Raw genomic sequence first — 15,388 nt, forward strand, 5'->3', positions numbered from 1 at the left:
ATGAATCTGATCAATTGAGACCTTTCCCCTGAAGCATTGTGGTCCAATGTGACACACTACTGTCATCATACAATAGTCTAAAATCTAGTTGTTTCCTCATTATATAAGCAAATCACCTGCAGCTAGCATCTGCTTCAAAACTAGCACTATAGTAGAACACGGATTCAGAGTCAAAATTTCCCACAAGGTCAGCACTCAACCTTACAGTCAACTACAGGTGGCCACCGGGCAATGCCAGACATTCTCTTGTGGAGGACAGAGAAAACGTAAAGTCTATGAAGCAGAATTGATTCCAGCTACTCTCCTTTCATCGGAAAGTGCATGGCACAGGATGGGGGGAGAAAAGCTAAATAGAAATCACAAATAAACAGTTGCACACAGATTCAATCATTGGGTTCCTGTTCATACTCATATTGCTGCAGGCAGGAGCTGTGCAGGGATCAGGATCTTCTCCCAAGGGGGAGAATAAAATTGGAATGGGCACTTCAATTGGTTCTCACCAGGTCAGATGATACTGACACTGTCATACTGGATTCAGGCGAGAGCCTTGACCTTAACCAGCACCGGGATATCAAGAACTGTTGCAACATGCGTAGATCATGGAGAACTTGAAGGAAACGTTGCTCAGGCTGGGAGGCAGCCGTACGGTGGAGAGGGTGGGCCCTTGGAACTGGAACTTGGAAGCAAGGTACTGCCACTACTGCTGGGTTAGAAGAGAAAAGAACCAGAGCTCTGCACCAGGACTAGAATTTGGGGGCGGGAAGGCCTGAGCTACAGCTGGTGATAAGGAGGACTAGCCAAACAGGAAACAGAATCCTTTACAAAAACAAAAATAAAAATACCTGGAAAAACTCAGCCGGTCTGACAGCATCTGCGGAGAGGAACACAGTTAACGTTCGAGTCCGTACGACTCTTCAACAGAACTGAGGAAAAATAGAAGAGAGGTGAAATATAAGCTGGTTTAAGGGGTGGTTGGGGGGGGGGGAGGAGGTGGGACAAGTAGAGCTGGATAGAGGGCCAGTGATAGGTGGAGATTGCCAAAAGATGTCATAGACAAAAGGACAAAGAGGTGTTGACGGTGGTGATATTAGCTAAGAAATGTGCTAATAGGTGACATTAAGGGTAGAAAGCAGGATGAGCAAGGTACAGATAGCCCTAGTGGGGGTGGGGTGGGGGGAAGGGATCAAAATAGGCTAAAAGGTAGAGATAAAACAATGGATGGAAATACATTTAAAATAATGGAAATAGGTGGGAAAAGAAAAATATATATAAATTATTGCAAAAATGGGGGATCGGAAAGGGGGTGGGGATGGAGGAGAAAGTCCATGATCTAAAGTTGTTGAACTCAATATTCAGTCCGGAAGGCTGTAAAGTGCCTAAGCGGAAGATGAGGTGCTGTTCCTCCAGTTTGCGTTGAGCTTCACTGAAACATTGCAGCAGGCCAAGGACGGACATCTGGACATGAGAGCAGGGTGGAGTGTTGAAACGGCAAGCGACAGGGAGGTCTGGGTCATGCTTGCGGACAGACCGAAGGTGTTCCGTAAAGTGATCACCCAGCCTGCGTTTGGTCTCTCCAATGTAGAAGAAACAGCATTGGGAGCAGCGAATGCAGTAGACTAATTTGAGGGAAGTGCAAGTGAACTGCTGCTTCACTTGAAAGGAGTGTTTGGGCCCTTGGACGGTGAGGAGATTGCTGCTGGATAGGAACGGTAATGTGATGGAGATGTTGCACATTGTCACTGGGGATGGGGAGGTTCAAATCTGGAGCTGGGAAGCCAAGCCTGCTGCTGCCACTGGGTTTAGCAGGGACAGGGCAATCTTAGGACAAGACTAGAGTTGAGGGAGTAGGGCGAGGGGGCAGAGCTTAGGAATGCACCAGCAAATCAGGAGGAACTCATACAGTGAAAAGGCTGGATGTGAAGAGGCTTAAAGCAATAGAATCACATATGCCATCTCCCATTTACCATAGTACAGACACTGAGGCAAATGCTACCTAGACAGAGGGCTGCTGGGGGTGGGTGAACCAGGATGGGTGCTATAGATGGCTATGCATTTGAGGCCCATGAGCTGGAGATGGGCTAGGAGCACGGGGAATGGAATGGTAACCTAAGATATGATGGACAGTTGAGAAACTAAACATAAAGATATTAAGTACTTTGGTCTATAAACTGTTCTCGCTTGGTGGTGTGGTGTCAACTATGTTATATCAATTAGTAGTTTACAGCAAGTGGGATATTGGTCAGCTCCTTGGGTCTAAACCCTGTAAATAAATAGTTTAGATAAATAATTTAGAATAATAATTTAGATAAAGCTACTGAGCATCAGATAATAAAGTCCAAGTACTGGAACTGTTGTTAATAATCCATAAAAAGCCAAAAATAATACCTCACAACCAGTTCCCTATTTAAGGATGCACCATGTACAGGGGACAGAAAAAGCTTGGTGTCTAACAAGCGGTCCTTCTCTCACCTAAACTTAGAATTTACAGTAGGCACACGCCATTTGGCCAAATTGGTCTACTTGGTGTTTATACTCCATATGAGCCTCTTCCCTCCCTTATCAGCATGTCCCTCTATTCCTTTTTTCCTTATGTGCTTATCTAGATTCCCCCTAAATGCATCCAACTGCTCACCTCAACTACTCCATGTGGTAGCAAGCTCCATATTCTTATCACTCTGCATAAAGAAATTCCTTCTGAATTCCCTACTGGATTTATTGGTCATTATTTTACATCCATGGCCCCTAATTTTGGCCTCTTATACAAGTGAAAACATTTTTTATGCATCGAAGATTGTAAGCTCTCTGTTTCTATCTATTGCAATTATTCTCACTTCTCTTTATTCCACTATCACCACTTTGGCCAAGGCTCTTCTGAAATTCCCTCTTTGTTCTTTCTAAACTCCAAATATGTTCTCCTTCACACATTTTTCCCTCCCTACAATCACCACTATCTTGAAATTAAGACTCATAGTAACCTACTACTTTAAGCTTTCCATGACTTCAAAACTGGAACCCCTTACCTTTTCAGTCTCTCTCTCCTTTCCCTCAAGTACATTTGTCTTAAAATCGAAGCTGGTCACCATTCCTGAATTCTTTTCAACTTTGGTGGCTTCTTGCACTAAACCTGTACTGTATTGAAATTCACAACAAGCTGGTCCAAGTGAAAAATCGAATTACCTTTCCTCTGTTCTTTCGTGCACTTCATCTACAATAACATGAGACACGCCTTGGAGCTCTGGATCTGCCTCCAGTCGTCTGAGTAGTAGTCCTGTAGTGCAGTAAAGCAATCTGGTAGAGGAGGACTGAAAATATAATTAAAATAAATGAGTTTCTAAGATACGCAATGCACATTTGCAGCTAGTTTCAGAGCCTGGTTCTCAGATTGGCTGTTGACTGATGGTTCTTAAAAGGCAAAGATGGCACAACCTTTCTCTGCAGTTGTTGTCTTGTTGGTGTTGTACTGCAGTCTGTCCTGGTCTCACCTGGGTCTTGTGATAATAAAGGATCTCAGTATCAGAAGCCAATTTCAGTCACATGGTGAATAGCTATTGTCCACCCATGGCTGAAAGCTAAAAAGCCACTGATGTACAATAGGAGATAGATGGTGGTCTTTCATACTTAACTGGTGGATAACAGGTCTGGTCAGCTTTCCTTTGTTGAACTGCAAACCTGGAGAGTCTCGGAGTCCATTGACTCTGAGTTTTGAGTAAGCTCCAAACAATGGGAGGTTTGAATTCCGCAGATAACTTTCGTCTGTGATGGCTATCAGGTGTACTTATTTATTTCTATTTGTGCTATCAGTTCATCTGTTTTGTTTCAAATGCTACGTGTGTTTAGATACAGAGTCTTTAGCTTTGTGCTTTTATTATTTTTGTAGCACCTAGCCTTATCTGCTGATTTACTCTTAGATTTGTACTTTCTGTCCCTTCCTGTCACAGTCTGTTTATCATTTCCCATATTAATATCTGTCTCTCTTGCTTTGTCTTTACTCTTTGGTTTAGCACATCTTTCCAAATTTGATCCCTTGCCCCCACTATTCAGTTTAAAACTCTCTCTACTTCCCTAGTTAGGCAGCTTGCAAGGACACCAGGATGGTTCAGGTGTAGACCGTCCCAATGGTACAAATACCAGGAGCCTTTTGATATTATGTTTAATATTGTCATGTCCAGTAAAGGCATGTCACATTCATAACTTTACACACAGACCGAGCTTGTATGGAAACTTATGGAACTGTCTTTTATTTGTTTAAAATGGACACTGATGAACTGTGAAGATAGCTGCCAATAGGTCAGATAACCTATGATTATTCAACACACACAATTCTGGAAGGTTCCAAATTGAATAACCATGGTTAGGGGCCTCACCTAGGGCACTTAGAAAAAAAAATCAAGGCAATCAGGCAGAGTCAACATGGTTTTTGTAAAAGGAGAATCATGTTTAAACAATTTATTGGAGTTCTTTGAAGGAACTCACATGTGCTGTGATAAAGGGAAACTGGTGGATGTACTGTACTTAGATTTCCAGAAGGCATTTGATAAAGTGCCACTTCAAAAGTTATTGCAGAAAATAAAAGCTCATGGTGTAGGGGTAACATAATGGCTTGGATAGAAGATTGGCTGGCTAACAGGAAGCATAGAGTTGGCATAAATGGCACTTTTTCTAGTTGGCAGGATGTAATGAGTGGTGTGCCACAGGGATCAGTTCTGGGGCCTCAACTTTTTACAATTTATATAAATGACTTGGATGAAGGGACCAAAGGAATGGTTGCTAAATTTGCTGATGACACAAAGATAGGTAGGAAAGTGAATTGTGAAGAGAACTAGGAGGCTACAAAGTGACAGATAGGTTAAGTGAATGGGCAAAGATCTGGCAAATGGAGTATAATGTGGGCAAATGTGAAATCGTTCATTTTGGCAGGAAGAATTTTAAAAATCATCTAAATGGTGAAATATTGCAGAGCTCTGAGATTCAGAGGGATCTGGGTGTCCTAGTGCATGAATCACAAAAGGTTAGTATGCAGGTACAGCAGGTAATTAAGAAAACTAATAGATTATCATTCATTGTGAGGGGAATTGATTATAAAAGTAGGGAAGCTATGCTTCTGTCACTTTCCAGAGTGCCCACCCTGGTCTGGCCATTATCACATTTTGCTTTTTTAATGTCAACCATTAGCACTTCCTTTAGTCAGTACAACCACCATTAACAACTCTTTTGACCTTTCGTTTATGACATCTTTTGCAATCTCTCCTTTGCCTCCACCTATCGCTGGCCTGCTATCCAGCTTCACTCCCCTTAATCAGTATATATTTCACCACATCTCTACCTCCCTTTAGATCTGAAGAAGAGTCATACAGTCTCGAAACGTTATCTCTGTCTCTGTCTCTCTCCACAGATGCTGTCAGACCTGCTGAGTTTTTCCAGCATTTTTTGTTTCCATTTCAGATTTCCAGCATCCGCAGTATTTTGCCTTTATATTAGGCTATGCTTCAGTTGTACAGGGCATCGGTGAGACCACATCTAGAGTACGTGTACAATATTGGTCTCCTTATTTAAAGAAAGATGTAAATGCGTTAGCAGTTTAGAAAAGGTTTGCTAGACTAATACTAGGAATGGGCGGGTTGTCCTATGAGGAAAGGCTGGACAGGATAGGCTTGTATCCACAGGAATTTAGAAGAGTAAGAGGTGGCTTAACTGAAACCTTTAAAGATCCTGAGGGGTCTTGTCAGGGTGGATGTGGAAGGGATGTTTCCTCTTGTGGGAGAATCTAGAACTAGGGGTCACTGTTTAAAAATAAGGGGTCACTCATTTAAGACAGAGGTGAGGAGAAATTTTTATTTCAGGGGGTTGAGTGCCTTTGGAACTCTCTTCCTCAAAAGGCAGAGCTGGATGGATTCTTGATTAACAAGGGACTGAAAGGTTATCAGGGTAGGCAAGAACGTGGGATTGAAGTTACATTCAGATCTTATTGAATAGCACAGCAGGCTCAAGGGGCCGAGCGGCCTACTCTTGCTCCTAACTTGTATGTCCATAATCACAACAGTAAAAGAAAGACTCCCATTCACATACTGCCCTTCATGACTTCACAAAGACCTGAAGCACGTTACATGCAAGAAAAAGAGAGACTTGGATTTAAATAGCACTTTTCATGACCACTTCCTCAAAGCACTTTACAGACAATGAAGTACTGTTGAAGTGTAGTCAACGTTGTAAGGTAGGAAACACAGTAGCTAACATGTGAACAGCAAACAACAACATACAGCAATGTGATAACGACAAGATGGTCTGTCTCTTCGTGTTGTTGATTGAGGGGTAAAGATTGATCGGTTCACCGGGGATAAACCACCCGCCTGCTCTTCTTCAAATTAGTGCCATGGAATCTTTTACATTCATCCAGCCAAGTAGCAGGGGCCTCAGTTTAACTTTTCATCTGAAAGACAGCACCTCCGACAGTGCAGAGCTCCCTCAGTACAGCACTGGAGTGTCAGCCTTGATTTTTGTGCTCAATTCCTGGAGTGGGACTTAAACCTGGAATCTTGTGACTCAGAGCCAAGAGTGCTACCATCAGAGCTATGGCTGACACACATTCAGGTAGAAAGGAAATCAGAACAGCAGTGAGCATATACATGATAATGAAGATAAAGAACATAAAATAGTTGAAATACTAAATGGATTATTTCCAGATCCATTCACTAGAGAGGATTCTAGCCTGCTGCAATTTTTGTACAACACCCAGTAGCAACTCAGAGTACTGTTTGAAGTTAGAAGTAGTTAAGGAAATTCAAAACCAGCATATACCTTGGGCAGAATGTATGTGTCCGAGGAAGCTGTAGCAAGGCGGAGAAGGAGCTAGCAGATACTGGTTACAGTTACCAACAAACTGCTAAACACTATTGAGATTTTGCAGGACTAGTGAAAGAATAAATGTTTTCTTAGATTTTTAAAAGTATGAAAAAATTGCTTAAGAAAGTTATTTGCTGATTAGTGCAACATCAGTATCAGGTAAAAATAATTAAATCTATTTTAAGGGGCAGGCTAGAGGAACATCTTTATAACAATAATGTAATAAAACACAGCCTGCATAGAATTAAAAGGATGACGTCCTGTTTGACAAACCATTATGACATCTCAGAAGACATTACAGATAAAATAGACTACTCCCTACGATATATTTTAGTTACAATATTTGGAACACTTGTGTCTGAACTTCCACGTAAAATAAAATCTACAGGAATCAGGGTAGATCATGAAAATAGTTAAGAAACTGGCTAAAATAAACACAAATCCAAAATATTGCCGATGCTGGAAATCTGACATACAAACAGAAAATACTGAAAATAACCAGCAGGTCTGGCAGCATCTGTGGAGTGTCATGGAGAGATATTAATGTTTATAATGTTATTGGAAATTATTTTTAAATTGGACTTGTAGTAGGGTCTGTGTCTATGTGTGTGTCTATGTATGGCTTAATTCAATTAAAGCCAGCTGGTCTGGATGCCTTGATTGTAGTTTGAGATGTTAATTAGATAAACGTAAGGCTAGAAGGGAAAGAGTACATTTGCATTTGTTGAATAAACCATTCAAAAGAAGGGAATAAAATCTTGCACCTAGCTGACAGTCGCCAAACAATATGTTTATATTACTAATAAAATTGGTGGAATGAGAAGATTATTGTAAGGAGAGGTAAAATTTAAAAAACCTAGTAATACAATGGAAAATTTACATTTAAAAAGAAAGCTAGGTTTCAACCGAGAGGAGTTTGTGTGTGTGCGAGAGTCAGAGGCATGTAAGATCTAACCAGCCTGTAAGCCCTACAACTGTGTCTGCAAAGGAACCAAATTGCAAAGAACCTCATTCTGAATTCGTAAGGTCAAATGTGCTTTGCTTGGTGTCTGTTTAAAGTCTATGGGTTATTGTTGCCTTGGTGAAGATTTACCTGGGAGTGATTAATTTGGGGATTTGTTTACATGTTATTATGGTAGTAATTTGTAGATGTGTATGTGTTTAATTTCTTGTTAAATTAATAATTGTTTAATTTAGTTTTATATATAAACCTCTTGAGACTTGGCGGTTTTATTCCTGAATTCAGAGCTGCATCTCAAACATACCAATTGAAAATATAGGTTATGACAGTTGTTCAAGTTTCCCTCTGGGATTTAAACAACTCAGCCTTTACCAACTGCTGTGCCATAACAATTGGAGGCTCATCCCTAAGACTAAAAGTGGAAATCAGTATTTACTGTCAATATTGGATGTGTCTACCAGGTTTCCTGAAGCGATACCTTAAAAGAAATATTACAACTAACAGGATTATGGAGGAGTTAACTACATTTTTCAGAAGATATGGTTTACCTAAGGAAATAAAATTTGACCTCTGATCTGATTGTATGTCACAACTGTTTAAGGAAGTAATGAACAGTTTGGGCTAAAACAGTTCAAATCAACAGCTTATCATTCAGGTCTCAAGGAGCTTTGGAAAGGTGGCATCAAACTTTAAAAACCATGATGAGAGCGTACCGTCAGGATTATCCACAGGATTGGGATAGGGGAATTCCATTCTTGGTTTTTGCTATTAGAGATGCTCCAAATGCATTGACTGGTTTTAGTCCTTTTGGACTAGTTTGTGGTCATGAGATAAGGGAACCACTGAAATTGATTCATAAGAAATTGGTGGGTCAAAATTCAGAAACTATTCTCCTGGATTATGTATCAAATTTCAGGGAAAGATTGAACAAAGCATGTAAGTTGGCTAGGGAACATTTAAAGATGTCACAGCAAGTGATGAAAGTTAAGGCAGATAAGAAAGCTAAAGCTCGCAGTTTTGTTTCTGGAGAGAAAGTACTAGTTCTGTTCCCAGTACTAGGTGATTCATTAAATGCAAGGTTTAGTGGACCTTACAGGATTGAAAAGAAATTGAGTGAAGTAAATTATTTAATAAATACTCCAGATAGAAGAAAGAAGCAGAGGGTGTGTCACATAAATATGCTTAAAATGTACTTTGACAGGGAAGAGGAACAAAAAGAGGTATTTGTGATGGTGGATGATGAAAAAAAGAGGTAGAAGTGCAGGACTCTGAAATTTTCCTCTAATCAAATTGGATAATGAGGGGGTACTTGAAAATTTAAATGAAATGTTGAGTTACCTTCCAAACGAATGTCAAAGTGGTTTGGAAAAGTTATTGTAGTCACACAAACCTATTTGTGGGAATAAATTGGGGAAGAGAAATTTAATTGTACATGATGTGTCTGCACAGATTTCATCTTCAATAAGGCAACATCCTTATAGATTAAATCCAGCAAAGTTATTACTAGTAGAAAAATAAATTGACTTTATGCTTCAAAATGATATCATGAGTCTAGTTGCAGTAACTGGAGTTCGCTTATTGTACTGGTACCGAAACTGGATGGAACACAAAGACTGTGTTGATTATCGAAAGGTGAATGCGGTGAAAAAAGCAGATTCATATCCTATACTACATTTGGAGTATTGTACTGAGAAAGTTGGATAATCAAAATTTATCACAAAGATTGGCTTGCTAAAAGTGTATTGGCAGGTACCATTGTCGGAGAGAGCAAAGGAGATATCGGAAACAAAAACAAAAAATGCTGGAAAAACTCAGTAGGTTTAACAGCATCTGTGGTGAGAAAGACAGAGTTAATGTTTCGAGTCTGTATGACTTTTCTTCAGAGCTCAGCATTAACAACTCAGCCTTTACCAACTGCTGTGTCATAACAGGAGAGAGAAACAGAGTTAATGTTTCTTCAGAACAGTTCATTTCAGGCCATGATGTTAGCTCTGTTTCTCTCTCCACAGATGCTGCCAGACCTGTTGAGTATTTCCAGCATTTTGTGTTTTGATTTTTAAAAAATAAACAAAGTACTCATGTGACATGTGATGTCATAGTGGATGGGGGAAAAATGAGGATGTTGAATAGAGTTTCACAAGGGTCGCTGCTTGGATCCTATTTCTAATTTTTAATATATAAACTCAATTACGTTCTGACCATATTTGCTGAAAGTGCAAAACAAGGTTGAGTAGCAAAAGAATGTAGCAAGAGAGTTGCACAAGGATGAAGATTGATATTGCCTCTGAGGATACCAAAGGTAAATCAATAGCATGTAAAGTACTACAAAAGTATTGGTATTCGGGACAAAAGTGGATAACGAACAGAACTGAATTAGCACAGGAAGATTTGGAAAGGGATGTTGACATAATTCAGATATAATTTCAGTAACCAAAGGTGGTATGATAAAGCATATACAATCATAGCTAAAACAATATAATGCAAGTTGACAAAGGTTATGACTAATCCTGAGGACAAAATGGATGAGGAAAGATTACAGTAGTTTAACCTTGATAGTCCAGAAAGGCAGCAGTTCAGGAGTTATCCTCACTGAAGTGTGCGATAGATGAAGTAGTGTAGGTAAGGTAAACCGAGATTATTAATTCAAAATAAACCAATAGTATTGACGATAGAGAAAAATCAGCAAAACACAAATCTGAAGTAAGTATAGCAATAATTTTTTTATTTGAAGAGTTATAAACGTTTGGAATTGTCAACCAATAAAGGCTAACATGCAAAAGTATTGGGGTTCCTCAAAGTACGTTTAGATATCATGCTGAGAGAGTGCATGTATAAGAGGCATACACTTCAATTGGATTATTGACCTTTAACCACTTAAGTCTCAGATTCTGTAATATGGGGAAGACCAAGGTTATAAATGTTAAGCTTCCCCAAATTGTTAAAGTAATAGAATAGCAAATAATCAATACAATGTTTGTTAGCACCAGAGAATGCACAAAGTGCAACCTATTCTGTTGTTATGCAAAATCATTCCTGATGATTTGAATTATGAGTGCTTTATCAAAAATATTTTACGAGGCACTAGTTTGAATATCTGATCAACCACACCCTGAAGGTGAGGAGGAGGAGTCAGTCTCTCTTTGGCCAAACTCAGATCTCCCAGAGGTTGCATGGAGATTAAGATGGTAAGTGGGAGCTTTTTACTAATACGTGCACAATTACAGCTTTGAAATTTTTTTCAATCATGGGCATGTCCATCAGGACAAAGACATTATTTGAGTCTGACAATATAATGTATCCCAGTACAAATAAATTTTTGATTCCGTATTATACTTTTAATGCAGAATATATCTTGTATTCATCTGTTCAAATGCTGTACCTCGACTACACATTAAAAATGCAGCCTTAGTAGCCCTCCAGCTCTGTGCGACCATCTAGAGATGTAAGTATTTCCTTATACCAAGTTTTTTCACCATCAAATACACAGCAAGGCTAAACACGAAGAGGTAAAGTAACAGATTTCTGTTTCAAGTTTGTGTGTCACAACAAACTCAACATCCAACTCCCAAGGAGCTAGGGATCAGTGAAAAGCACAGAACAATTGCATGGAGATTGTCTGAAGACATATGAAAGGGTGCACTTCATTGGGGTGGGAAATAGCAAGATTAGACAGCCAAGACAGCAACAGGAATACCTGGTAGAAATCAACGAAATAGGGAGTGTTTCAAATAAAATCTGAGGGATCTCTAGGGAGCCCAAGTCTGAAATTAAGCTGACATTGAAGACTTCAGACCAGCTCCCAGTTGGGTGGTAATAGAGAATGTTATGCAATTATGGTAGCACTTCTAGGAATTGGAGGTTTGCATGGATGACAAACTGGTCAGGAGGGGAGTGACTCCTGTTTGTCATTGAGGAGCAATGCCAATCTAAAAAAGATCATGACCACAAACCTACCTGGTCAAAGATAAACATTTTTAATATATTAATTCTATGGGATATGGGCATTGCTGGCTAGGCGAGCATTTATTGCCCATCCCCAATTGCCCTTGAGAAGGTGGTGGTGTGCTGCCTTCTTGAAGTGCTGCTGTCTGTCTATTGTAGGAACACCCACAGTGCTGTTAGGAAGGGAGTTCTAGGGTTTTGACCAAGACACAGTGAAAAAGCAGCGATACAGTTCCAAGTCAGGATGGTGTGTGACTTGGAAGAGAACTAACATGTAGTGGTGTTCCCATGAATCTGCTGCCCTTGTCCTCCTAGGTGGTGAAGGTCGCGGACTTGGAAGGTGCTGTCGAAGGAGCCTTGGTGTGTTGCTGCAGTGCATCTTGTAGATGGTACACACTGCTGCCACTATGCATTGGTGGTGGAGGGAGTGAATGTTTAAAGTAGTGGATGGAGTGCCTACCTTGCAACAAAAAACTAACTTCACTCAGGATGACACTGAAAATTTGATAAATATGTACCAACCTTCACACTTTCAAGTCTAATCTGATATCCTACACTTCCTCCTAGCCTCTCGATCCGTTCTTTGGCTACACGCTCAGCGACAGAAATAGCAGAAATCCTTCGAGGCTGAGTACATATGATGTTTGCAACTGTTGCTGGAGGACCATTGAGAGAGTCATCCAGGATAAACTGAGGAATTTGAGTCGTCTTTCCACACCTGTGGAATTTTGAAAATAACTTATTTGAATATCTGTCAAACTTTCCAAGGCTGTGGAAATGCAAACAAATCCCTTCCTCTTTATACTTGAACAACTGAATAAGGGTTTAGGAAACTGGAAACCATTAATCCATTGCCTGAAGAAATAACTTCTAACAGTCTAAATTTGTGTATTTTTGGAAAATTAATCCTCCACCAAAAAGCAGAAAAAAGTTTTTTTTGAATCCTGAACAATTCACTGATATATTAAATAGCTATTATTTCAGTACTCAGCTTCAGCTCCAAATACTCCCGAATACCTAACTCCAAAAATGAGTGAGTACTGGGGAAGGGAATCAATAACAGAGGCTGAAATTTGAAACAAAATAAACATAGAATGTTGATGTTTTGCTTTAAATACTCAGTGATGACACCATTATCTGATTTATTCCATTTGAAGTTGTGTTGGCCCACAGCTGGCAGTTAATATTTTCACTGACATCTAGTTAAGAACCAACAAGGCTTATTTACTAAAAATGACCACCTTCCGTCATTACGGTTTTTAAAAAATTAATTTGTTGTTTATGGTGTCACCAGCAAAGCCAGTTGTCCGGGAAGATGGTGATGAGCAGTCTTCTTGAACCGCTTCAGTCTGTCTGGTAAAGGTGCTCTTAGATTGCTTTAAGGTAAGGGATTCCAGGGTTTTGACCCAATGCAGATAAAGGAATGGTAATATAGGTCCAAGTCAGGATGGTGTGTGACTTGCATCTTGGTGGCAATGGCATTCCAATGTGCCTATTACCCTTGTCCATCTAGTTGGCAGAGATTGAGAGTTTTGGAGAGACTGTATAAGAGGCTTTGGCAAGTTGCCGCAGTGCATTCTATAGATTGTACACTCTGTGGCCAGGGTGGTGAATGGGTTGATCAAGCAGACTGCTTTGTCCTGGAATGTAGAGAGCTTCTTGAGAGTTGCGGCAAATGCATCCATCCACATAAATCAAACATGTTCCATCATATTGTGGAATATTCAATATATACTCAAGTTTCTCTTGTAGAACTCAATTTAATTTACACCCTTTTGTATGGCCAAATTACAAACCAGGTTTTAATCTGCTTTAGCTAATGGACTGTATATTATTCCTATATTCTCCATACTTAAATCATCAAAAAATGCTGAGCAATTATGCAATCATTCAAAAAATTAAGCATGCCAGCATTAGAACATTCTGTCAATTCCCATATCCACTTCCCTTAAACTTACCCAGTCATACCACTCACTACCAGCACCTGGGCCTTGTTCAGTAAATCTAAGATTGTGTCTCTTTCTTGAAATGCTGGAAGTTTCTTCCTCTCCTGCAACATTGACTGATACTGTCTGGAAGACTGAAATAACAATAACTTTCAAGAATCAAGAAATGACTTGGGATACAAGGAGGGCAAGCATCTGCCTCAGGCAACATATCTTAAAGATGATACAAAGAAATACAAATAAATTACAAGACAGAAACAGGCCATTCAGCCAAACAATGTGTTGGTGTGTACTCTCCAAACAAGCTATTAGTTCTAAAATCACATTTACCCGCCTTGTTCTCCTATCCCTTCAATCCTTTTCCCTTCATCCAACTGTCCAGTTGAATTCTAAATGTTGACAATAGTTTCTGCCTCAATCACTAACCCTGGAAGTAAATTCCCCAGCTTCACAACTCGGTACGAAGATATTTCTCCAGCTCTATGTTCTAAATCTCTTCTATTTATTCTTGCATTGATGTCTCCTCATTCTTGACTCCTCAACTTTGACCCCAGCACTACTGGAAACAATCTCCTTCCATCTACTCTGTGCCATCCTTTCATAATTTTAAACATAATAATATTGCTCCACAGTCTGTGTTGTTATTTAACCTCATCTATCCAGTTGTAGCTACAGAATCTCTTGCAATGGCTTCTTTTTCGATTCCTGCATCATACTGTTGGGAGTCACCCAAAGATCTATCTTTGGCCTCTTTTTATTCTGCATCTACATGCTGCCCCTTGTCAACATCATTTGAAAAAAAACATGTCAGGTTCCACATGTACACTAATGATACCCAGTTCTACCTCACCACCACCTCTCTTGACCTGTCTCCCTGATTTGTCACGCTGCTGATCCGACATCCAGTATTGGATAAGCAGAAATTTCTTCCAAATGTATACTGCAAAGACCAAAGCCATCAACTTCAGTGCCTGCAAAAATCTCCATTCGCTAACCACAGAATCCAATCCTCTCCCTAGCCGCCATTCTAGGTTGAACCTTTGCAACTTTAGCGTCCTATCTGATCCTGGGCTGACTTCCAAATCCCATATCATTCTGACGCCACCTACGTTCATATTTGTAATATTCTCATCTTCACCCCTGGCTCAACTTATAGAATAGTGGATCAAAGCATTTTACAGAACAGGCCATTCAGTCAGTCATGTCTGTGCTGCTCTTTGAAAAAGCTGTCCAATTTTGACCCAGCATTTTCCCCCACAATGCTGCAAATTAGTTCTCTTCAAGTATAGGTCCAATTGCCTTCTAAAAGGTATCTACAGAATCTGATTTTACCACCCTTTCAGGTAATGCATTCCAGATCTTAACAACTCTTTGTGTAAAGAAATTTCCCATCATTTCCCCACTAGTTCTTTTGGTAATTATTTTAAACCCATGATCTCTGGTTACTGATTCATTTGCCAAAGGAAATAGTTTCTTTCCACTTACTCTATTAAAACCCCCTATAAATCTGATTGCCTCTATCAGGTCTCCTAAAACCTTCTCTGCTCTAAAGAGAACAATACAGGCTTCTCCAAATCTCTCCACATAATTGAAGTCCCTGATCCCCATCATCATTCTGGTAAACCTCCTCTGCACCCTCTCCAGGGCCTTGACAACCTTCCTAAAGTGGGTTGCCCAGATTTGTACATAATATTCCAGC

General features: G+C 39.9%; 1 protein-coding gene across 3 annotated transcripts in view; it reads right to left on the reverse strand.

Moving 5' to 3' along the window:
• Positions 1 to 15,388, reverse strand: part of dhx57 (DEAH (Asp-Glu-Ala-Asp/His) box polypeptide 57) — a 95,163-nt gene that overhangs the window by 55,319 nt on the left and 24,456 nt on the right. For all 3 annotated transcript variants that reach the window (XM_078556663.1, XM_078556661.1, XM_078556662.1), the window contains 3 exons: positions 13,702 to 13,823; positions 12,266 to 12,461; positions 3,178 to 3,302 (listed from right to left, as the gene is read on the reverse strand). In XM_078556663.1, coding sequence (XP_078412789.1) covers positions 3,178 to 3,302; positions 12,266 to 12,461; positions 13,702 to 13,823 — 443 coding nt within the window. The remainder of the gene's footprint in view (positions 1 to 3,177; positions 3,303 to 12,265; positions 12,462 to 13,701; positions 13,824 to 15,388) is intronic.

Source organism: Cetorhinus maximus, chromosome 14 (genome assembly GCF_964194155.1).
Source record: "Cetorhinus maximus chromosome 14, sCetMax3.hap1.1, whole genome shotgun sequence".
NCBI lineage: Eukaryota > Metazoa > Chordata > Chondrichthyes > Lamniformes > Cetorhinidae > Cetorhinus > Cetorhinus maximus.